The sequence below is a fragment of the Typopeltis vanoorti genome, chromosome 16 (genome assembly GCF_054136105.1).
Source record: "Typopeltis vanoorti isolate ZY-2024b chromosome 16, IOZ_Tvanoo_1.0, whole genome shotgun sequence".
Taxonomy (NCBI): domain Eukaryota; kingdom Metazoa; phylum Arthropoda; class Arachnida; order Uropygi; family Thelyphonidae; genus Typopeltis; species Typopeltis vanoorti.
The window spans coordinates 20193394-20220204 of record NC_143564.1 but is presented as its reverse complement, the minus strand read 5'-3'; the positions used below and the strand labels follow the sequence as shown (position 1 = coordinate 20220204).

The following is a 26811-nucleotide window of genomic DNA, read 5'->3' as shown; positions in this document are numbered from 1 at the left end:
ACAATCTAGAAATTATTGAAACAAAGAAATATAAAGAATAAAAATGTTTGTTACAAAATAACACAAACATCGATAATAAAAGAAAATAAAACTAAACAAATGCATTTAATGTTAATTAATCAGAATCTTCAATAGTTGGATTTACAAAACTGTCATAACAGTCATCACAAACAATATTGCTATGCTGAAGGCACTTTTTACAGTGCTTGCAAAAATATTTTGATAAACGACTCGTTTTGGATGCATAGCACATAAAACATCTTTTTCTTTTTCTGGTTGTCAAGGGAGCCGAATCTATATCGTCATTAGAATTTCCTTCAAATTGTGTCTGAAATTGATGAAGTTTCAGGAGTAAAGGCCTATTCACACCTGTACAGATTTCTGCATGCCTTTTTATTTGTTCTGACACTAACTGCATTACGAGATTTCTAATAAATATTCTGCACCGTATTTTCACATTGTTGTTCAGCATATGAATAATCTGAACATTTATATTTATGAGCTATACTGACATCGGAGCTCGCAGTATCTCTCAGATACAAACATCACATCATAAACCTTTACAAAAAACGTGTTCAACCAAACTGATAGCAAAAAAAAAAAAAAAAAAAAAAAGTGCGGAATATCACTTGTAACATACACATGTGCAGCTAGTCATGACCTTCAACCTATACAACAAAATATGTATGTTAATTAGCAAGTATCTGTCAGATCTGCTGGAACCTCTGCAGGGTCAAATATCGTAAATCTTTGCATAACACGTTTTAAACCAAACTGACAGCAACAAATGTGCAAAATAGCACTCGTAATATACTCATGCGCAGCTACTCATGACCTTCAACCTATACAATATATAGGTTAAAGAATATTCATGTTAACAATTAGCATGTATCTGTCAGATCAGATATGAGCGCTCGAGTGTTAAGCAGCACCATGAGACAGGCTGCCTCTATGCTACATCCTGTCGATAGTACTGGTCCCAGGGATTATCAAAATAAAAATAATTATTTGGAGCTTATATAATTAGAATAAAATATAATTATCTTTATAAATATGTATATATAAATTTAATATTTTTTTTTAAATTTTTTCTGCCTCCAGTATAATTGTAACACAAACTCAAAGTTTTCCACCTGCGGCATTTGCCAGTTCCACCCCTGCCTTGCGCTAGGCTGTTTAGTATTCGGTTATGCTTTAACCTGATACTTTAGCTCATTTCTGTTTTAAGCTGTTTTTGTTGCTTTTTGTGTGCCCAGACGAAGGCAACAGTCAAGTCGCCAAAACTAGTAGGCTATATCTCTATACATATCTGTGATCAATTAAACCCAGTTTTATATGTTTATTTGTATAAGAAGTTACTTTATTTACTAACTAGTTTTGTACAAAATGAAGCAAAATTACATTACATATTACGAAACAGTCCTAGTTTCAAGTTGAATGCAAGTAATATCATTGTATATGAGTGCCTCTAGTGCAGCGCTTCCCAAATTGTGGGCTGCAGCCCCCTTGGGGGCCATAGGTTTTGTTGAGGGGGGGGTTCATGAAATAATGAAAACAAATTTAAAATCTTTTAAGACTAAGGAGATTTTTTTATCTTAAAAGAAACGTATTTAATTTTTATTATTTCTTTTTTGTTATTTTTTATATTTTAATGGAAAAAAATCACACATTGGTATAGTTCACAAATTTTGCTTCCTGTGTATTTCGGCACTTAATGAATATTAGTAAATATATGTTTATTCATATAAGTTTCATTTCAAAGCAGAAACCTAAGAATTGCAGTTTCAAATATTTCACCTGATATTGACTTTTTCTGCAGCAGTATTGAAACACATCCATCACATTAAATTGTTATTAAACATCTTTTATGTGTTTAATTCTTTCTTTATTACTAATCGTTTTACGTTTCATGCGCTTGTACTGCAAATGTACAATAACTATATATCTATCTATATAAAAATATGAGATGTGCCATGTCAAATGTGTATGTAAGATGCTAAAAATATAATAATTGCATTTGATTTTTGCAATATTCACTGTGTATGTTTTGAATTGAATATAAATACAATAAATATTATAATAATATATGTCTATATTACAATTTTTTTTTGAGGGAGGCATGAAATATTTAAATTTTTCCAATGGGGGGGGAGGCCCTGACATCCAGAAGTTTGGGAAGCACTGCTCTAGTGAACAAACAGAATAAAGAAAACAGAATACAGCCAGGCTTCTACTTACAAATGGGTTTTGTTCTAACGATCTAGTCATGAGTTGGAAATCACTAATTATACATATTCGAAAATAATGATAGTGAAAGTAATATACATTTTTATTTTCTTTCCTAAATCAGTTCTTTTTCACACTCCTAGAATAATGCTACTAAAAAAGTCACAGATGAAAAAAGATTCATGGTTAAGAATTTAGGGAGACGCAACACAACACACGTTAAAATCATTACTTTACTTAATATTAGGAAAGTAACATTTGACGTTTCGACGTCTGTATTGAGATCATCATCAGAAAAATACATATAAGAATCATGCTACTACACCTTACAATGGTAAAATTAATCTAAGTTGCTTATTAATCTTTTATCTAGCCTGACCTCTAGCGGAAAAAAAAATTCATATTAAAAAAATAATAATAATAAAAAATTAGATATAAAAATAAATTAAAAACAGAACTACATTAAATTTTCTAAAGTCCACTCATATTGAGATTTCACTCTGGACTTGTTCCAGTTGCTATAAGGGTTGCAGATGGGTCCTCCACATTCTTGGAATGATTAGTCTGTCATTTTTGTTCAGGTTTGGATTGTGTTTTAGCATTTCATAGGCTTCTTTAAATTTTCTCTCAAACCAGGTTTTGGTGCATTGAAGGGACTTGGTGCCTTTCCAGTCAATTCTATGATATGTTTAAAGTGCGTGGTCTGATAGGCCTGTTTTTTTCCATAATGGAATAACACATTAAATACCTCCATTATGGAAAAACAGGCCTATCAGACCATGCACTCCAAACATACCGTAGAATTAACTGGAAAGGCACCGTCACTACACCGCACCAAAACCTGGTTTGAGAGAAAATTTAAAGAAGCCTGTGAAATGCTAAAACATAATCCAAACCTGAACAAAAATGATGGAGTAATCATTCCAAGAATGTGGAGGACCCATCTGCAACCCTTATAGCAACTGGAACAAGCCCAGAAGGAAATCTCAATACAAGAAGACTTTAGAAATGTTTAATGCAGTTCTGTTTTTAATTTATTTTTATATCTAATTTTTTTAACTATTTTATTTTATTTATTATTAATATTAATTTTTTTCTTCACCAGAGGTCAGGCTAGATAAAAGATTAATAAGCAACTTAGATTCGTTTTTACCTTTGTAAGGTGCAGTACCATGTAACTTGGTTCTTAAAAATGTTCACAGCCAGCAAAGGTTGGTCGAGTAGAGCCTGCTACTAATGGCTCAGTAAAGTAAGTTTGAACGCGGTTAGTAGTTGGAAGGGGCAAATCATTCGATGCTGTTGGCACACTCTCCCTTGATGAGTCTTTGGACTCTCTGGTGATGTCAAATAATAATATATATATCATTTGATGTCTGTGGACACCGTATGGTCACTGCCATACCTCACATAGTTTTGGCAATGATGTCTTCTGCTAGAATAAGTGGTAGGGTCGCAGATTCCCTTTCCACACAAAGTTTGTAGGACAATCACAAACATCCATGCTCATGATGGGATTCAAACCTGCAGCCTCTTGGCACGCAGGTTTTTGAATCCCACTAACAGACACGTCAATGTTGTCAGAGTGGTTAGCAGACATGCTAACCACTCAGCCAACCAGGCCGACCATTGGTCCTTATACATATGTATTTTTTTGATCATGACCTCAATACATAGGTCAAAATGTCAAATGTTACTTTCCTAATATTAAGTAAGGTAATTATTTTAACATGTGTCTTGTGTCTCCCTAAATTCTTAACCATGAATGCTGACCACCATGTAACCTTAAAAGAAAGAAAGAACAAATGAAAATACGTTATTGTGTACAGCAAGCAGTGTAATGTTTATTTGATGATTCAACATTAGAAGTTGAAAATAATAAAACAGGATTAACATGTCCCAATGAGCATCGACAAATCCTTGTTGATCTTGGAGTGGGGGGGGAGGCATTTTACAAAAAGATACAAAAAAAAAAATTCTGAACCAGATATTTCAAGTTAAGCAGCTTATTTGAAGTCAAGTGATCTCAAATGTCATAATCTATTCCAATTAAGACATCAAGGTATTAAAGACAAAGTAGTGTAATTGTACTGTAAACTGTTTATATGAACTTGCATTCTTCTTTTTTTTTCTTTCCTTTCCTTATTTATTTCTGTTCCATTCATGCAAACTACAATTTTTTGTTCTCATTCTCTCCCTCTCTAACAGTGGCAAAAATAAGGTTTATAACTATTGTAATTAATTCATGATTGTAATTTGTATTTATTGTCTGATATTGTAAATTAGTAGTAATAAATTTACATTTGCACGTTTAACTTTTTTTTTTATTTTTTAGGTTCATCTGGTTGTATACATGTGGTGTTTATTTTAAGAGATCATGTTTACTGTTACATTAGATACAGTAACACATGGGAAAACTCCTGCAGTTAACACAGCAGCTAGCCATGAAAGTGCCATGGCCTCAGAACTGTTTGATCAGTTTGTTTCAGCAGGAACATTTAAAGCAGTGCTGGCAACTTTTCGACAGTTATGTGAAGTGCTGAGACTAAAGCCAACTACTTTTCCTAGCTTTTATCCAAGACTGAAAGCCAAACTTCATTCATGGAAAGCAGCATCATTGTGGACCAAACTGGACAAGAGGGCAAGCCATAAATGCTACAATAGGGGCAAAGCATGTTCAAATACACGGGTAATGTAGTTTTATCCACTTAAAGTTTGATTGTATAAAGCACTATTTTCTTTTTTACATCTCCCTCTAGATTAAATTTTAAATGTTACAGCTCTTTTTTTTAATCTGTTATGTAGAAGTAGCTTTGCTTCATTGAGTTTAACTGCATTGCTATATACAAGGGAACCTTTAATGCTTTGTGGCAACTTCATCTCAAATTTCACACAATTATTAGAGCATTTAAAAAAAATGATCCCTTTATGCAGTTTTATTTCCAGCCACTAATATCCTTGGGAAAAAGTATGAATCTGAATGCACCTTACTTTGAAGCTGCATTCAGGCCACAGAGTCCCACACCTGTGAGCAGTCACTTGTATGTTGTTCAAGCAGCAGCTGCCACATCTTCAAATTTAATTTTTTTTACCTGGAAGTACCTACATAAGATGTTAAATAATCCTAATTCAAAAAAAGGGTATATGCATTTGACAAGAAACTTTAGTTTCTGCTTTAGTTTAGTTTTCTTGTTAGAATAACATTGAATTCCAACTTTATTATAAAAATAAATTTATTTATTTATACATCCTGTACAAATTACACCATATAAGATTCCTTCTGCCATAAGAGAAGTGCTTGTGCTTTTGTGTGTTCTAATATTCCTTGCTAAAGGATTAGACATCCTTTATCATCCTAACTGGTAATTAATTTACAGAATTAACAACGCATATAAAGTATATTAATTAAAGATAACTTTAATGAATCACTTCTATATTTCGGCAATGTCACATTGCCATCTTCAGGAACATAAAGATATGGTATGTGCACTAAGGAACTAACAAAGCAAATGAGGAAGAAAGTAAGAAACTAATTTTGTTCCTAAAGTCCTAATGGTGCCCTCTTGCGGGCTAATTTGGTAGTCTTGGCAGTTGGGCTGATGTTCTCATAATGAAAGTCTCCCAAATTTGGGGCAGTTTCATGCACCCAAATTTGTTGAGGTTAGGAACGTTTTTTTTAGAGCTGCTGAAGATTCTTTGAATAATCTTTCGTTGGTGGGGGGGGGGGGGGGTGGGGGGGGGGGGGGGTGGGGGGGGGGGGGGGTGGGGGGGGGGGGGGGTGGGGGGGGGGGGGGGTGGGGGGGGGGGGGGGTGGGGGGGGGGGGGGGTGGGGGGGGGGGGGGGTGGGGGGGGGGGGGGGTGGGGGGGGGGGGGGGTGGGGGGGGGGGGGGGTGGGGGGGGGGGGGGGTGGGGGGGGGGGGGGGTGGGGGGGGGGGGGGGTGGGGGGGGGGGGGGGTGGGGGGGGGGGGGGGTGGGGGGGGGGGGGGGTGGGGGGGGGGGGGGGTGGGGGGGGGGGGGGGTGGGGGGGGGGGGGGGTGGGGGGGGGGGGGGGTGGGGGGGGGGGGGGGTGGGGGGGGGGGGGGGTGGGGGGGGGGGGGGGTGGGGGGGGGGGGGGGTGGGGGGGGGGGGGGGTGGGGGGGGGGGGGGGTGGGGGGGGGGGGGGGTGGGGGGGGGGGGGGGTGGGGGGGGGGGGGGGTGGGGGGGGGGGGGGGTAATCAATGTTGGAATGGAAGCTTTCATTCCTCACTATGTTTAAATTTCCCAAACCCCATATCTAGACCAGGGGTCGGCAATATTTTCAAACTCGCGGGCCACATTCAACTTTTATTTTTAATAATCTGGCCGCACATGTTTAATTAAGCGAAAATAGTGAGTGAAAAAAATACTTAATTATCAATTTTTATTATATCAATCTTAAAAAAACACTCAAAACATGGTTGACTTCGGCCAAGTTGCACAGCGATATCATGAAGTATAGATATAAAATTATTTTGAATTTATTATTCATATTATAAAATGCATTATTTAAATAATTAACATACGAGCCACATGCCTTTAAGTATGGTCAACCTGTTATGGGCCACCAAAAATGCAAGTTTGGGCCACCGGTTGCTGACCCTTGTCTAGACCATGATTCCTCAAGAAGCATGAAAGCAAGAAGCTATCCAAGAAAAGCAAACAGCCTGTCACAAGTGGCTTGAGACCAAAACACTAGCTTCCTTCATAGCTTACATAGTTGTCTACAGCACTTGTAAAACCATCATTAACAGGGCAAAGTCTAAATGTAGTCAACTTGCTGTTTGTGCCACCAGCAGTCATGCCTCTTGGTCCCTTGCAAAGCATTTGGGGTTAACTTTTTAAAATCCCATTATAGCGAAAACGCGTAAATTGAGATTGCATATAACGAGGGATACCTGTACAATGCTGCCATTAGGGTGAGATAGAGAAGGTAGCATAGATGGACAAAAGCTACCCCCAAATGCTTTGCAAGGGACCAAGAGGCATAACTGCTGGTGGCACAAACAGCAAGTTGGCTACATTTAGACTTTGCCCTGTTAATGATGGTTTTACAAGTGCTGTAGACAACTGTGTAAGCTGCCTTGTCACCTTGTGCATGGTCACGTGACTTTGTGCATGTACCGTTTGACAAGGCGGCATCGTGCTTCATGTCAGTCTCGCAGTTGTAGAACTAATAAGCTCCATTGTTGGTGTCTTTTGCAATGCAAACATTATGGAAAAAATGGGTAATTGTGATCAAAATACTTCCAAGACTGAAAAACAGAGAAAAGCTATAACACTGGAGATAAAATTAGAAGTTATAAAGAGGTATGAACGTAATGAGCACACAGTCGACATAGTCAGATCTACAGTAATTTCAGAATCAACTTTAAGAACAATAAGAAATCAAGCAGAGAAAATAAAAGAAAGTTATGAAAGAGCGATGAGAATGTCGATAATTAAGATAACACAGATAAGGGCACCAATTACGGAGAAATTGAAAAGGATGTTGACCCAGTGGATTGAACATGAAAATCAACGTGCTGTTCCGTTATCCACCTTGATTATCCAGGCTAAAGCAAAAAGTTTGTTTGATAATTTGAATGCTATATATCCTGATCCTAAAGTGCATTCTTTTGCTGCAAGTGCTGGGTGGTTTGAATGTTTCGAGGTACGACATGAATTCCATAAACTCAAGCTGATTGACGAGGCTGCAAGAGCTGATGTTGTTGCTGCTGAGAACTTTCCAACAAAATTTCTAAGTGTAATTCAGGAACATGGTTATTTTCATCAACAAGTGTTCAATCTTGATGAAACGGGGTTGTTCTGCAAGCATATGCCTAGTAGAACATTTCTATTGGCGCAAGAAAAGAGGGCCCCAAGTTTTAAAGCTTCCAAAGACCATCTCACTTTGCTGTTAGGAGGAAATGCGTTTGGAGATCATAAAACTAAACTACTGATGGTTTATCACTCCGAAAAACTCGCGCGCACTCAAGGGCTACTCAAAGCAGGATTTGCCTGTTGTATGGCAGTCAAATAAAAAAAAAAAAAAAGCATGGATTACCAGAGCTGTGTTTGAGTCTTACTTTTGCAATGAACTGTGTCATGAATTTGAAGGCTTATTGTGACAGGATAAATATACCCTTCAAAAATTCTTCTGCTTTTGGACAATGCACCAGGACATCCTCCAAGCATCACTGAAATCGATGAGGTATATATGAGTTATTTTTCTGCCACCAAACACAATATCCCTCATTCAACCCATGGATCAGGATGTTATTGCAACTTACAGGAGTTATTATCTCCACAGAACATTTTTGCAACTATTTCAAACTACATGTACCGATGGTGAAGATAAAATTTCAGTGAAAGAATTTTGGAAGAAATATGATATAAAAATGGCAATTGAATTTCCATTTTTATATCATCAATTGGAGAGGCATGGGCAGAAGTTAAGCAGTCCTGCATGAAGGGAGTTTGGAAGAAAATTTGGCCTGAAGTTTCTGATTCTAATGATTTTGATCCTGAAAGTGAGGATCATCTACATCCTCAAATCCTGTTGGATTTGAAGATGTAGATGAGACAAATGTGGATGAACTGCTCGAGTGCCACTCATCAGAGCTCACTAATGAAGATCTTCTGGCAATGGAAAACAATATAAATGATGAAAATCAGGAGCCCTTTGTTGCTGAGCCCATAAAACAACTTTCAAAAAAACAAATTACTGATTTTTTTTAAACACATTGACAGTGCCATCAGAATAATTGAAGAAAATGATCCTAATGAGACTAGAAACGCCAAAGTTGTGAGAAAAATTCAGAATTCTTTGACTTGCTATGAAGAACTTTATAGAGAGAGGAGGAATTTTGCCCATCAGCTGAGTCTTGACTGTTTCATTAAAAATGTTGAAGATCATCAGCCTATTATCCCAGAGACTTCAAGAGAGTGATGATCCAGACTCACCAGACCCAGTCCATTCATTATCCGATTGAAGACTGTCAGAAGTATGTAGTGTTTATGATATTGTATTAATTAAATTCATTCATCCAGCCATTCATTCATTTAAAATTTTGTGTTTTGTTTATAAGTTTAAATAATTTATTCATTAAAATTTCTTTTGCTCACAGGTGTAAAGTTTTCATTTTTTACCCTTCTGATGAAACCCCTATCCCTATCTCACCCATGCTAAATTCAACCCACTTAATTGCATAAAGCGAGGTACACATGTAACATCACAAAGATAAGGTAATGTCCTGGCTTCATACTCTTTTTTTTCCCTAACTCCTACATATATGACCATGGCAAATTACTCTTTCTTTTGCTTAGAACATTATATATCATGCCTCCTGTGATACCTGCTAGAAAGACATCAAAAGAATCTTGAATAACTTGAATGATTGAATCAGCTGGTCCTGATGGAATCCCACACATTGTGCTCAAAAGATGTACTCCTGAACTAATACCTGTGCTTCTATACACTAAACTGTACCTCTGAACTCCTAAGTATTTGTCTGATTTGTGTCAAGGGATGGCTTTCTAAAAGGATGGTTTTTCGATTCTGCTTTCTGTCTGGTGAATAGTACTGCGGAGTTTTTCCTGGGTTGATTGAGATGCGCCATTTGCTGTACCAATTCTCTAGATCGTTGATTGCTATCTGCAGTTTGTTTATGGCCAGTTGTGGTTGGAGGGATCTAGCTGTGATGATCGTGCCATTGGCATAGAGAGTAGTGATGGATGGGGACAACTTGGAGAGATCTGCCATGTATATGGAGAAGAGTAGGGGAGACAGTAGAGAGCTTTGGGGGACTCCAGCTGTGATTTTTCTTTTAGTGGATCTAATTCCATTTTTTTTTTTTATCCTAAATTTTCTGTTGTTCAGATATGACTTGATGAGTAGAACTAGTGATAATGGGATTCCTACTTGGTCTAACTTGTAAATTAATTCATATGCTAGATTTTGTTGAACGCCTGAGCTATGTCCAGGAAGAGTGCACCAGAGTGCTGGTGCCATTCATGTCCTTGTTTAATGTATTCTATGATTCTGTAGATTTGTTGAGTTGTGGAGTGCTGTTTTCTAAAGCCGAATTGTTCGTCTGGTATGACGTTTTCTGCTGTTTCTTGGATCCATGCAAGTATTGCACGTTCGACTATCTTGCCTACGCATGGTAGTAGGCTTGATGGGTTGTTAGTTCTGTGGAACTTTTCCTGGTTTTGGAATTAGGAAGACGTCTGTAAGTTTACACCATTCTGGGTAGTGATTTAGCTGTAGGATGGCATTAGTGATGGCCACTAGATGCATAATGCCTTTGTATTATATTTTTGGTATATTTCTGCTGGCGATATGGGTTTGTTGTTGGATTGGTGTTCTCAGTTATTTTGCTCGCTTGTGGATTTTTCATATAAAGTTTGTCTATTTGGACATAATTGGGGTTGCATTGTTTTTCCAAGCTATCCACAAATGCTTCCTCTTTTCCTTCATCTTTATAGGCTATTCCATATTCACCTTTGATTGGAGGGAGTATATTGTGTTTTGAGCAAAGCAATCTCATAACTTTCCATATTGACTGGTTCGTTGTGCTTAGGTGATGTATCTTGTTGTTCCAAAGTTGGTTTTGGTAGTGCATACCAAACCTGGTTTGTTTCTCTATTAGCTGCTTGTTTATCTGCAGGATCCAGTGTTCTGTGATATTGTCTTTGTAGCCTGTTATTTTCTCAGATAAGGTGTTTTATTTCTTCTGGGAATCTTTTTGGCATTGATGTGTGGTTGTGTTTGTTACATAGGATATTGCTCCAAAATTTGTTTCTCAAGGGTTGCCACTGCCATTCCTACTTCTTCAGTAGATGTTATGTGTGGTATGGGCCTAGGTTTTACTGGAAAGTTGAGGGGAGTTGGTTCCGGTTGATAAAAGTGGTGTCTTCATGTAGGTCGTGTATGGTACCTAGTTGCAACATGATGGGGTTGTGATCTGAACTCATATCATTGATACATGTATGTGACAGCTGTGTGCTATGTTCTTTAGTATTACATATCAAGTACATCTGGATGGTCAGTGGCTCCATAGAATGTGGGCTCTGTGGCTCTTTATTATTGTCATATTTTTTGTAGTGGCATATGAGTTGAGTGTTCTGTCATTGATGTTTGTATTTCTGCTGTTCCATGTTGAGTGTTTGGTGTTGAGATCTCCAGCTATGATCACTTCTCTACCTGCATTCAGTAGTTTTTCCAGGCTGATTATAGGAGTTTTTTTTTATTTGGAGGAGGGTGAGGGGGGGGGGGTTGTAGGCTGCAAATATTTTGAGACTGTGTTTTCCATGAGGACTTTGATTGCTGTTGTTTCAGCGTGTTCTGTTTGGGACTTAGCAAATTCATTGTGTTTTATTCCTCTTTTGATGAGGATGACTATACCTCCTTCTCTTGTGTAGGAGTTGTCCATGCAGTAGTTAATATAGTTGTTGATTTTTGATTTGTCACTTGGGCACAGATGTGTTTTGTTGATGAGGATAATATTGGCTTGGATCTCTGCTGCAAATTACTGTAGTTCTAGGATCTTGTTTATAAGTCCATTTGCGTTCCAGTTGACAATCTGTAGTGAGGTGAGTTTTCTATTGTCTTTATCCACTGAGGATTGCTGAGAATAGTAACTGAATATGCCTAAAGATAGTGTCCTTGGCTTCTTGTGTGTGTGTGGGGGGGGGGGGGGGGGGGTTGGAGTTCTGGTAGCATTTTTCCAGTGCAACATGCAGCTTGTCAAATTTGACAGGTCAGGTTTTGGGAGTAGGTTGATCGTGGTTTGGGGTCTTGGGGATAGGTTGATCTTGGTATAGCTGTGTCTGCGTAAGATTTTCTGCTTGTTGTGGAGGTCCTGGATAGTATGGTGGTTCTATGTTCTTGTGGAGGTTTACTGAGCTGGAGGTTGAGCCTTTTGGTTTTGAGGGAATGCACAAAATTTTCACTATTGGTGAACATTTTGTGCCTTTCTTTAAACAAACTACACCATTGCCTAACCTGCTGTCACTCATTACGTTAGGCCCATAATCCTGACAAAGTCGTCAGTGAATTTCTGCAGCACTATTGGTTTCTGCCGACAAAAACTACACCACACCACAAACTGCTCTATAAAACCACTCGCAGCCATTTTATTTTTATCATAGCACTCAATATAAATTGACTGCTACGATAAAAAGGGGCACTTAAGGGTCAAAGCTGTATAACTGAGAGGAGACCTCCACATAGCCTTTAAAGGAATGCGGAGAACTGACCAGGTCTTCTGACCTAATGTCCAATTCTCACCTTTTCGTGGTGCACCCTGTTGGGTATCTACCTGGATACTGAACAAACGAGGATGGGCTAGCAATTTGAGATTTAGCTGACCAAATTGCATTCTTATTGTTAAACCAAAATACAAAATGATGGTACAACATGACAAAATTTCATGCCTGCTGGGGCGCTGCCCGGTTAAACAAGGCTCCCGTTGTTTTTGCCAGGAAACCAGGGTGAACAGCAAAAAGTCAGCTACTGGAACAAATCTGAAAACACACCCCAACTCAACATCACCAGAGTTAAAGATCGGTACTATCAACATAAGAAGCCTGAATGGCAAAGAAATGGAGCTAGCTGAGGAATTAGATAATTATCAGATCGACATAATAGGGGTCCGAAACAAAAAAGACAAAAACTGGTGAGATCTTTCTGAGCAATATATTTAAAATGTTATATTCAGGCAATGACCATCAAGGAAAAGAAAGAGTAGCCATAGTATTCAACAAAAAATATGAGGCTAATCTTCTTGAATGGCAGGCAGTTTCGAGTAGAGTAATGTGGGCAAATATGAGAATGGGGAACTGGACAATGAAACTCATTTGTGCCTATGGTCCCACAGAAGGTGCTACTAAGGTAGAAGTGGAGGAATTTTTTGAGTCTTAAGAAAAAGCAACTGACACAATGAAAAAGGAAAAGTTGGTCCTTATTGGGGATCTGAATAGCATAGTAGGAAATGATTGTCAGACATACAAAAATATTTTTGGAAAATTTGGAGAAAAGAGCAAAGCTAATAATAATGACAAATATCTGTTGGATTTCTGCTCAGGTCTGTTGGAACATGATGTTATTACTAACACCATATTCCAACATAAAAAATGTGCACAAATTCACATGGAGAGAAGAGGCAAGGAATAAGAAAAGTTTCATTGACTATGCTATTGTTGATAGTGATGTTTTCTCTCTGTACACTCTGTTGTCCTGGTGCAGGACACCAGAGTGTACAGAGGATTTGAAATTGGAAGTGATCTGAGCAGGATAAAATTGAATTTCATATTAAAAAGAAAGTTTTAAAGCGAATAAAAGTTGAGCAGCTCTCAGATGTGAACTGTAGACTAAAATACATGAAGATTATTGAAGAAAAAAATGAAGGAGATTGAGAACAGGAACCAAACCTTGGAGATTCAGTGGCAAACCTTGAAGAAAACAATGATTCATTCAGCCAGAGAGGCATGTGGTGAGGTTGTCTGCAAGGATAGAAAAATCAGAACTCCATGGTGGACACAGGAAATTAAAGAGGCAGTGAAGCAAAAGAAGAAAGCATATCAAAAGTTTCATGGCAAATAAGTCAGCTTGTGCTCTTAGAGAATACAGAGACAAATGTAAAAAAGCTAAACACTGTGTAAAACTAGCTAAACACAAGTTATGGGAGGTCTTTGACAAGAACATAGAAAATAAATATCAAGAAGGTGGCAAAATATTCTGGAGGTTCATAAATATTCTGGAGAAGCTCAGAAATGGAGGAAAGAGTGCTGTAAAAGGATTTAGAGATGATAAAGGTGACATGAAAAACAGGAGAAAGAGATATCCTTGAAGTGTGGAGTAATTACTTTGAAAAATTGCTAAGTGAAACAACAGTGATAGCACATTGGTAAAAAACACTCAATAGGCATACAGTCATGAATACATATCCATACTTGAAGTAGAAAAAAGCCATCAAATGCTTGAAATGTGGAAATGCAGCAGAAGTAGATGATATTCGACCATAAATGCTGAAGTATCGTGGTATAAAAGTCTTACAGTGGCTGCAGTGCATAGTTCAAAATGCCTGGACAGAGGTACGAATTCCCGATGATTGGAGTAGAGCTCTCATAGTACCCACATATAAAAAGGGAAATAAAACTGAATGTGAGAATTACAGAGCTATATTCCTAATGAGCGTTCCTGGTAAGATATATGCAAGTATACTTGAGAAAAGGTTGAGAAGAATTGTGGAAGAAAAGCTTGGTGAAGAATAAGCTGGATTCAGGTCAAATAGAGGCTGTCAGGATCAGATCTTCACTCTATGACAAATAGTGGAGAAATCATGGGAATATAACAAAGATCTGTATTTAAGTTTTGTCGATTTGGAAAAGGCAAATGACAAGGTGCCAAGAGAGAGAGAAGCTATTCAATACGCTACAGTTATATGGTGTCAATAGGGCATTATATCAAGCGATACTTAGTCTTCATTTGAGTTATCTGCAGTTAGGATTGAAGGAAGCACAGGAAGATGGTTTAATATTAAATCTGGTGTGAGACAAAGATGTACATTATCCCCTCAATTATTCATTATCTATATGGGTCATATTATGAAGGAAAGTGGTATGAAACCTGATATCAAAAATTGGAGATGTTAATGTCAGCACTTTGCTTTATGCTGATGATGTTATACTTCTAAATAAATCTGATACAAGTCTGCAAGATTCCTTGACTAAATTGAATAACTGTTGTAATAGATATGGTATGAAGGTCAACAATAAAAAGACAAAGACAATGAAAATAGGCAGAATCATTGAAAATGTCAACTGTGTTGTGAACAGAGAACCTGTGGAACAAGTAAAACATTTCAGCTACTTAGGCACAATTTTTAGTGAAGATGGTAAATTAAATCTGGAAATAGACAACAGAATCAACAAAGCTGGTATGGTAGGAAGTCAACTGAATAAATTAATATGGAATAAGAAAGAAATTAGTCAGAACTAAATTAACAGTATACAAGACATTGTTCAAACCAGTTTTAACTTATGGATCTAAGAGCTGGGCCAGAAGTAAAACACTTGACCAAAGACTAGAGACCGCAAGTATGAAAGTCCTGAGAAAGATTAGAGGTGTGAACAGATGGCATCAATGGCAATATCATATTAAAAACGAGGATATTAGGAAAGAACTTGACATTGCCAGCATCCAGGAATGCGTTAGCAGAGCTAATCTCAGGTGGTATGGTCACTTAACAGAATGGGTGAGGAAAGATTAGCAAAACAAGTGTTCTCTGCCAGGTTGGCAGGAAAACGACCAAGAGAAAGACTAAGATATATGTGGATTGATACGGTACAAAGTGCCTTAGATGATACAAATACAAGATCTGATAATGTTGGAGTCTTGACAAGTAACAGACTGATTTGGAGGAAAATTGTAGACAGTAGTTAGTAATGATATAAATTTTTTCATGTAGTACTATCATATCCTGTACACCCCTTGAGGGTACATTGCAGGAATTTGATGATGCGACGATAAAAATAAAATAAGTAACTGTTGATCATTTTACTTCAACAAACGATAATGCTGTTAAAGGAAAACGGTCAACAGCTACTTAATAAGTTGCTCTGTGTTACGATACATGTGTGCCCCCCCCCCCCCCCCCCCCAAATCTTATTTGGCAGTAAATTGTTATCAGATCTTACTTTCTTGTAAATGCATCTTGTAAAATATGTTCATACCTCAACTTAAAGGCATTCACTGTTCCTTCACTTACCATGCCCTTAGGAAATGCATTCAAATCACCTACCACTCAAAAAATCTACACATCCCCTTGTTCACACCCACCTTATGCAGCTTCTAGGGATGGCCTTTTGTTTTCCCCCTGTCCCCAGGTATTCTATGATAAATCTTATCCATGTTAATCTGGTAATTACCCTTTAGCAACTTATACATCTCAGTCATGTCTCCAATCTTCCTTCTATCCACTAGGTTCTGTAATTTGCATTGTCTCAATCTGTCCTCATATTTCACATGACCAGAAACCAACTTAATCATCTCCGAATCCTCTCCAACAACTCATCCTTTTGAAAACCAGGTGATCAAATCTGTGCATAGTAATCCATATGTGGTCTGATCAAACTCTTGTGCAACGGAATCAGAATATGCTTACGTCTACACGGCAGTGTTCTCTGCATCATTCCCATAATCTGTTGTTTCTTCACAGTTTTAGCCAAATATCCATGAAATTTCAGGTCCCTATCCACCATTACTCTCAGATCTTTCATCTCCTCCACCTCCTCTAAAAAACCCACCAATCCTATACCCTACATCCCATCTTTGCTTCCCAAATTTTAAAACCTTACACTTTGCAACATTAAACTGACATCCCCCCACCTCACACACACTTGCCCATTCAGACAGTCTATTAGGGTCTTCTTGCAAAGCTACAAAATCTGCTCTACTTCTCATAACTCTCCCTAACTTTGCATCATCTGCAAACAGCTGTATTTCACCATTTATATCTTTTCTGCTGTTATTTACTTACAAATTAAACCACAATGGCCCCAAAACAGACCCCTGGGACATGCAACTAGTGACTTTACTATTCTGGGATATCTCCCCCCCCCCATACACACAACCTGCTTATATCTATCAGATAGTCGGTCTCCAATCCAAAGCACTAATTTACTATCCAGTCCCATCTGTTCCAGTTTAACCTAGTTTGTCATGTGAAAATCTATCAAAGCCTTTGCAAAATCTAAATATACTACTGTATATATACACCCCTCCCCCTTGTCCAATGTATTCGTCACCCTGTTATAATAAGTAAGCAGATTGCTAAAACACAAACAGTATGGGTTTAGCAAACCCATACTGTTCATTATAGAGAATTCTACTGCTGTTCACCCAGTTTTGAATCCTTATCCTCTCTAGCTTCTCCAACATCTTGACCACAACTCTAGACATCAGATTGGCCTCTAATTCAAAGCTTTAGTCTTATCACCCCTTTCATGAATGAAAACAATTTTGCCACCTTTCCACTCCTTTGGAGCCTGGGCTAATCTAAGACTCATTAAAAATGTACCTTAAAGCTGTTAACTCCCTGGAACATTCCCTCAAGACATGCAGTGATATATCAAGTCTCATGGCCTTGTTGATATCAAGTTTACTCAATTCCTCATATACCTTCTCACTCACCTCAGTGGTTCCTCCTCCATTCCCATGTTCCCAATGTCTGCATTATGTTACAATCACAAAGATGGAATGCTTTAATAAACTACTCGTTAAAAACACTACTATATCCTTCTCAGTGTGTATCATTCTCCCGTTATCACTGACCAACATCATCCTCCCATAATCATTCCTTCTACTGGCTGCATTTCGAAAAAAAAAACTCCCTAGGATATCTTTTAGCGTCATTTGCTATCTGCTGCTCATACTGCACTTTTGCTACCTTTACTAAGTGGATCACCCTCCTTACTTGCTCTTTGTACTCCTCATGTAAATGATTATCTCCACTCATCTTGTGCCACTTCAATGCCTTTTTCTTCCAGATTGCACTCTTCACCTCTTCAGTCATTCATTTTACACCTACCTTATTTAATCTTTTGACCTTTGGAATACGTTGCCTCTGCCAGATATTTCCTGAGTAGAGACCAAGCAGCATTGATTTCCTTCTCATGCAGTTCCCCATTCCATGAAGTTCACCTCCTGAGTTTGCCATTATCACCTGCCTAATAGTTCCACATATAACCCTTTCTCACAGAAGTCCTCACATGGCTGGCCACCACCCAACTGATCCTTTTCACCAAATGGAGGGAAATGTGACACTTCATTTACAACAATATCTTCTAATGAGATAATCAAATCCATTACCCTCAATCCACATGCAGCTTACTGCTTAAAATAGTTATCCCTTAAAAACTCGAGAAGTTTGTTCTCTTAGGTTCCTGATGTTCTCTCTCCATTCCAGTCTGTATTATCATAATTGAAATTGTCCATAATGATTACCCTTTTCTTATTAGCCAGAGCAATTTGTCTAAACATATCCTTCTCACTGCCTTCCAAATTACCAGGTCTATAGCAATACCCTGCTAAACATTTCATCCTGTCTACACCCACTTCACACCATATAATGCTTCAAAACTGATGTCTGTAGGACTGATTCTTTATTTGTTCCTTGCATCTTTTATCTAGATGGGCACAACTCTTCTTCCCTTTTGGCTTTGTCTATCTTCATGAAAGACTACATATCCCTCCATCTGTATTCCTTTCAGAATGTCATCCTAGTTCAACCATATCTCACTTGTACCAACAATTTTTTAATGTGACTGAAAGTTGGCAGAACATTAAAAATGACTGAATTTAATTATTATTGTGTATATCTGGGTGTTCTCTTGGGCCAGTGTTGTTTAGATGAATAATAGAATACAGACATTGATAATTCATAAATGTATTGTATATTTGTGGCTAAAGTGGTTAAATCAGTTCATCAAATCACTTGGTTGCTGAAAAATACGTTGACAAGCAGGTTATTGTTCCTCTGTATCGAGCCTTGATAAGACCCCTTCTAGACTACTGTGCCCAAATATGAGCACCAGGGTTTCTTATTGATGGGGAGGAGGTGGAGAGGATCCAGAGACGAGTGACCAAGATGATAGCAGGTCTATGGAATGAACCTTATGAGAAAACAAGTTGAAGATTTGTGGGTTGCAGAAATTGGTGGATAGGCGGAAAAGGGGTGATATGATTGAGACATTCAAATTAGTGAAGGGTTTCTGTAAGATTAATTCAGAAGATATTTTTGAGAATAGGACTGGTGGTGGAATGACTAGGGGCCATACATGGAAACTGGGCAAGAGTGTGGTTAACAAGGGTGTTAGAGCTAGGTTTGTTACTTGGAGAGTGGTGAATGAGTGGAATAAGCTGCCAGAGTCTGTTGTGGGTGCCATGACTGTAAATGAGTTCAAGGCGAAGTATGAATAGATACTGTGTGAATGGCGAATAGTTGTTCTTGACATAATGTTAGGGCCTCCCTTGATGAGTCTATGGACTCCTTGGAGTTGCCCGTAATAATAATCATTTATTATATAATGTTTATTTATCCATAGGACTGATTCTGAATATTTCATTTTTAATATTTTTTGTGTGTATTTGTGATATCAGTGCCCTCTAAAGCATGGGGGCCTGGGCAGGTGACCTTCTAAGGAGAAGGTGGCCCCCCCCAAGGTTGTCACTGATTAAGAATCCAATGCGGAGTGTTCGACTCCAATCCAAGCATGGCTTGGGACAGTGGCTCCTGCATGATCAAATTCCCTTCAAGCATATCTTGACAAAGTAAACAGCAGCAGGATTATTTGCCAGTTGATCATGCCACTTCTCAAAGAGTTACCAGAATCCAGTGTTGATTCAATAATTGGAGACCTGTAGGATGAAGACCTGATAATAGAAGTCGCCATTATGTCATCAGTTGATGACAATGATCCAGTCCCTTGTGTTCTTAAATGGTAGGTGGCTATGTGAGTGCAAGCTTCACTGAACCAAAGAAATGAATTATTATTATTATTATTATTTGACATCTCCAGGGAGTCTAGATTCATCAAGGGAGGGCACTTGCTCTACAACTCTGTCTCCACAACTCAATCCACCAACTGACCGCATCTCCACCAACTCCATTTACCGCCAACCACCACCACTAGTTTTATCACAGACAATCACAAACATCCATGCCCACGGTGCGATTCAAACCTGCAGCCTTTCCGCTGGAGAGCAGATATGCTAACCAAATTAGAGTAGAATGAATGAATTACTCTGAAATACAGAGCAGGTTTCGACAATATAAGGAAGCAGATAAGTTACCTGCTGTCTTGTGAGCAGTTAAAAGGAGGGAAATCAATGCTTTGGACTTGGTTTGAGATCAGTATCAGATTGTATTGCTAAGGTTATGTGGACAAATACTGCAAATGAAATGCATGAATTGTGACCTGTGGTGAAAGAGGAGATATAAACAATAGGATACTAAGCAGCAAGGTATACAGAGGATTGGCTAGGAATGTGATGAATGCAGTAAGGAGGGAGAGATTGGCATGTGGAAGATTGGCTAAGGTAGCAAAGTAAAATCCTAGAATATTCTGCAATATTTATTATTATGTGACACCTCCAGGGAGTCCAAAGACTCATCGAGCGGGAATGTGCCAACAGCATCGAACGATTGTTCCCTTCCAACTACTAACCGTGTTCAAACTTGCTTAACTTTCTGCAAGCTATTAGTAGCAGAGGCTCTACCAATCGACCAACCTTTGCTGACAGTTATGCTTGCTTAAAATTCCATTTTTATTAGAATTTTAAGTGATCATGTCGCTAAATATTATGTTGGGGTGTGATGTCCTGTTCTTAGACCCTGTTATACATTTGTATATCAATGATATAATTCAAGATTTGAGAAAAAGATAATCAGTTGCTTGCTGATGATGATGAGCCTGGCTGGGGAGAATAGCATTTAGAGAGCTTTGATTTAATGCTGTTACAAGAATTTGAATAGGTTGTTGCTTTTAGTAGATCAGTGGGTTCATGGATGACACTCCATTAACCTAGTTACATTTTATACTGGAATGATAAGTGTAGTGCAAAAGAGATTTAAAGACATTGGATAGAATATTGCATGACAGACTAGTTGGTATCCTAGTTATATTAATATGCTGATAGAAGCTAGTGAGTTGTCTTTTGGAGTGTGATGTCCTGCCTTAGGGTACTGTTCTTGGACCTTGTTATTAATTTGTATATCATTGATATAATTCAAGATTCGAAAAGAAGTATTCAGTTGCTTTCTGATGATGATGTCAGGGTGAGAATAGCATTAGGGATCTTTGATTTAATGTTGTTACAAGAATTTGAATAGGTTGTTACTTTTTGGTAGATCAGTGGAATGTCACTTCAGTGATCTAGTTAAATTTTATACTAGAGCAATAAGTGTATGCAACAGAGGTGCTTATAGTGTGATTTTATATTATCTGAAGGCATTAGATAGAATACTTCATGACAGACTACTTCTGAAATTAAGAATAAGACTGGATGATCTGCTGGTATCCTAGTTACAAGGATGGTCTGCAGATAGAAGCTAGTGAGTTGGGCTTTGGCGTGTGATGTCCTGTTCCTGGGGTTCTGTTCATGGACCCTGTTATTAATTTGTATATCAGTGATGTCATTCAAGATGTGAGAAGATATATTCAGTTACTTGCTGTTGCCAAATTCCGTAGAACAACATTAGGGAGCTTTGATTTAATGTTGTTATAAGAATTTGAATGGGTTGTTGCTTTGGGTAGATGAATGGGATGTCATTTCAGTATTGTTCAGTATTAAGTAGGGATGTGTCAAATATTTCGTTTTGCTTCAGTATTTGTCAGATTCAGCATGTTTTGCAAACATTCAGCTTCACCCGAATTAGTACAAAGATTCACTATCCAGCCTACCGAAGCAGAAAAATTCCTGTTTCATGCACCAACATAATAAATGCAATTTTTCTTTGGAACAAGTTGTGGCTAGAACTTTGGGTAGTTTTAGGGTTTTTTCTCCCAGAAGAAATTCAACTGTTTAATCTTGTAACTTTGCAAAATCAATCTTAGAATGAACATATGCACATATATATAAATATCAGTCGTAGTTAGGAACATCACTTCTTATTCAGCATGTCAGTGAAATTAAGCTGCCTACTGATTTCCAAAAATTTTGGGTGCTCATCAAATGATACTTATTTTCTTTTGAGAATGAAATGAAGGATTTTGTTTCCTATACAGTGATCTCTCAATTATCCAACACCTTCATGTAACTGAGCCCTGAACAGTGATGGCTCTAGGGGTCCTGGCACCCAGATGCAATTTTAAGTTGAGTGTCCCTTACATTTTTTTAAAAATGTAGTTAAAATTTAAAGGTAAAAAATTAAAGCATATTTTTATATAAAATTTTGTACTTTGAAAAATACATATATTAACAATACAGCAAAAATTGCAAAACATACAAATGCACAGACTAGAATTACAAATACATAAGTTGCTGATTACTGGCTATGAGCTATTATAACTAGAGATGTATGCAAACTAGAAAAATTGCACAATGCAATCTTTAATTTTTAATGGAAAAAGATGTGCATGAAAAAATTGAGTGATTTAAAAGTTTACTCTTCCTGATTTTATGGAAGTAAATTCATCCAAAATTTCACTTGTTTCTAGTTTTTCGCACCTTCTTTTGCAATCATTGACAGTTCAACCAGTCTTTCCTATGAACACACTAGATCTTAGATATGTTTTAATTTATTTCTGTCTTAAAAATGATCGTTCGCCACTTGCTACTGAAACTGAAAGTATCAAACCTATTCAAAGAGAAATTGTTAAATTAATAAAAATGCTTTCTGTATCATTTGCATATATACATCGCAACATTTTCAGTCATTCTAAAGCTGTCACTATCCTATATGATGTCCTTTAGAATTTGTATTTCATTATATAATTCGGTGGCACAAATATCATTTTCTTAATCATCAGTTCAGCACAACTTGTAAATCATCACAATGTTTTCTTCAAGTGCCCTCACCCATATTAGAAATTTCCTTGCAACTAGATAAAAACTGAAATATGTTAGTGACTTGTCAAGAGATCAAACCTTTCAGCCAAAAAAATAATAATAGTGTCTGCAATTGGAAGAAAAAGTGTAACTTTAAAGTCATATTGCAGATCAACTGGCTCTTCATCCGAACAATCTTTTCTTACGTCTGCGTAATGTACTACTTTTGAACTCGGGAGAAATTCCTAAATATAATGCTAACACTTTTGTCGATTCAAGTGTAACATAATTTTAATCTGATCTAAATTCTTTAGTAAAGTCGATTGCATTATTTAATGGGTTTATAGATTCACTTAAATTTGTGTTGGGATTCTGAAGCATTTTACCCACTACATTGATCCTGCACAAAATTCATACCAGATTATAAGTGAACACAAAAATCCATAATCTTTAATATTCAAAGTTAATGTTTTTGCTTCCTATTTTGTACTATTGTCAATTTGAATATTATCATAAATTTCCACAAAAGAATTTACAACTTCTCCAGTATTATATGTATACGAACGAATGGCGTTAATCATCTAGTATCAGATAAAGTTTTAAGTGCAATTTTGGCATACTTTATCAGTACATCCCATTGTTTAATCAGTACTAAAAAAAATTATAAACTTCTTGTATAGTGCTAAAAAAACTCACTGTTTCAGTATTAGCTTTAGCAGCATCAGCGATCACCAAATTTAGTGTGTGTGTGTGTGTGTGTGTGCTGTGACAGAACGAAGAGTGCTTGAGGGTTAATATTCGATATGTGTCTCTGAAGGCTGCTGTGTTTTCCTTACATGTTTGCCATGTTATCATATTCTTGTCCCTGCAAATTTTTTAATATCTAAATTTAAATCTTTTAATTTACCTATAGGAAACTAGAAACTTACCTCGAACTTCCTGATGGTTTTAGAATTGTTGGTATTTAAGGCCGTATTGGTATTAAAAGGGGATCATTAGTATTAACCGAAACTATCCCTATTTGGTTATGAAATTAACTGCTGAACATCTCTTAAGATAATTGCACCCATGAAAGATTGAGAACTAAAAGTGCTTTGGTATCACTGTTGTGGGTAGGATAAACATGGCACCTTTCTTTTCATCAAATGTGATCATTTACACAATAGCTCCAGTTTGGAAGATGCTTGACTTCTTTTAATGCATTACCATACATAAATTGGTTAAGTGCTCTGTGTAAGTACTAGGTTTGGAGATCAAAATGATCCGGGATCCCTTTTGCTATATCATGCTTCTTCTGGTCAGTTGTTGAGATCTTCTGAAACTGCATTAATCTGGAACCCTGTCCTTTAACCTTACAACTTAAGGTGCTCCTACCAGGGTACAAGATCTCCTACAGCATTACTTTCAGCTCATAAGAACACACAAGCAGTGGCATTGCTAGAGCTTTTGCTGCCTGGGGCAGTCCTGGAGTTTGCCACCCCTTTCAATACACACCAAAAATACTACAAAAAGTCAAAACGACGTATAGGGTAAGGTTCAAAATGCCGCCTGGGGCAGACCCCCCCCTTCCCTTAACTATGCCACTGCACACAAGCCTCTCTACCGCATGAAGGGAGCAGTAGACCCTTCTCATAAAATTTGTCTGACTCTAGATGCCTTTATACATGTGTTTATACATGTTGTGGTTTTGTAACATTTGCTTGTCTTATAGTTTTATCAGTAGAGTTGTACTGCAGCCACTATGGTAAGGATTATTACAGCACAATGATGAGACTACCGAAAATTCTCGAAGCTCCATATTAGTAAAGCTATTTTTCATCAATGTTGTACGCAAGAGGAAGTTAACAAATTACATTGGCAGATTGCATTTACTAACAAAGTGCCAAAACCCATGCATGAAATTGTTCATTTATTTGGATATAGATATATTTATTTTTATATTTGTCTTCCAGATATAATATTTAACTTTGCTAAATATTATGTCTTGAAGATGTGAAAGGAAGTCCATCTCCTTTGATAGGAGAAGTAGGTTCTCACTGAGCTTATATAATCATTTGCTACTAAAAATCAGCTGCTCTGAATACAGTTGGATTGCAAGCTATATTGCGAGTAATGCCACCAAAAGATATAGCTAGAAATCTTATATTTTAAAACTAGAAACTGGAACATATTTTTAAATGTCACACAAAAGATTTTCTTTTGGGCATTTTTAATTTATAGTATAACTAAGTGAAAAAAAAGTTTCAGCAATCACTAATAGTTGAGAATATTTATCTAGTTCACTTATCTATTTAGATCTCTGAGCTCATTTTGTTCAGCTGTTAAAAGTGCTTCAGTGATTCCTTGTGTGTTTAATGATAAATTTTGAATGAAATGAATGTATGTAATTATTATAAAATAGTTATGAGTGACTGACATGAATCCACAGTCTTCTTACTGATCACAGTAGACAGATTATTATGGATTCAAGTATTCAGCTTGAAAAATGAATTGAGAAAATTTATTATGGAAAATCATTGTTTTTTTTTAATTACCATATTTGCTGATGTATAAGACACACTTCTTTTTCTGTACACATTTTTTAGGGAAAAAAATATTAGATCATCTTCCTGATGGGGGTGGCCCGAAATGCCTCTCTGCAGCCCTGTTTTCATGTTCTTTAGCATATCCAATCACACGTAACTTGTATGCAATATTGTAGCAATGCCGACATTTTTCAGTCGTAATTTGCCAAGAAATTTAGAGAAAATTTAACTGCAGAAATTTATCACCATTCACAACAACCATGACAACAATTTGGAAAGTTTAAACGAACAGGAACAGAGCTGTGATCGTTGATGACAGTGCACGTGCATCCACTGAACTTTACGTAACGTCAATGCTCTCACACACCGCAAGGATGCAAGAAAGAAATCGCGTAACTCAGAACAGAGAAAATTTCCAGAAATGAAAGTAATAAAAATCTGAGTATCAGCGTATAAGACACACCCTGTTTTTCAGACCTATTTTCAAAGAAAAAAGTGCGACTTATGCGCTGGCAAATACGGTAATTGGCCCTTAACTCTCTCAGCTCTGTTTAGTGTGATTCTTATGGATCAACTCGCACTGAAAGTTAATTTCCATAATATATACTTGAAAAATTTCATATATAGTGCTTCATTTATTCCAAGCTAATCAGATTACTCTGTGTTATCTTGATTAGCTTGGAAAATGGATTTTTCCAAAAAAAATGGAATATTGGATTTTTCCCTTCCTCGCGATTGACAGGCATGTGCTGAAGTGGCACAATTTTTCTCAGATATGTGAATTTTGTTATCATGATTCTGCTTGGTTACACCATGAATTTCATAATATAAAAATATATAATTTTTTTTTATAATCTTTATTAAGTCAACATGAAAGGAATATAAACATTAAAAAGTAAAGGGGAAAATCATGAAAAAGCATCATGACATGACAGCAAAAGAAAAAAAAAAATCAGCGTGGAATGACAGGATTTTTTTCCCCTCTAATTTTTCTTTGGTATTAATGCAGATATTGGCTGTGATGAAATATGCAATATATTTTACACAAAGTCATTGGCAATAGATCATTAAATCATTACAATGTTAATTTCTGCTATCAAAACTCCTTTTTTTCTTTTTTGTTTTAAGTAGAAACTCATTTACTCAGACTGGTTTCAACCTTTTTTGAGGTCTCATCAGTGAGTAGGTAGACCTGGAAGATATCAAAGCTTAGTGAAAAGAACTTGCATACCTTCACTATATGAATGCCATAAAGGTGTGCTTATATTTTGTAATTAAAATGAAAAGCCAAACGGCTAGTTTTCTGGCAACTTAATAGATATTAAAGGGATAAAACCTACTCACTGATGAGACCTCAAAAAAGGTTGAAACCGGTCTGGGTAGTGACCTCTCCTCATAATGTAATGACAGTATTACATCTCCTAGGAGCTGTGTTTTACATTATGAGAGAATATCAAGAATAGTGAGGGAGCTTGCTCCACCTTTGCTTCGAATTGCCTTCGTCGATAGTTT

The 26811-nt window shown here is 37.2% G+C and overlaps 1 protein-coding gene across 1 annotated transcript in view; it reads left to right on the top strand.

Annotated features, from left to right (window-relative positions):
• The first annotated feature begins 2981 nt into the window (after positions 1-2981).
• Mical (Molecule interacting with CasL) overlaps positions 2982-26811 on the top strand; it is a 538428-nt gene continuing 514598 nt past the window's right edge. Inside the window, exons 1-2 of the mRNA XM_090406620.1 lie at positions 2982-3007; positions 4675-4912. Coding sequence (XP_090262746.1) covers positions 2982-3007; positions 4675-4912 — 264 coding nt within the window. The remainder of the gene's footprint in view (positions 3008-4674; positions 4913-26811) is intronic.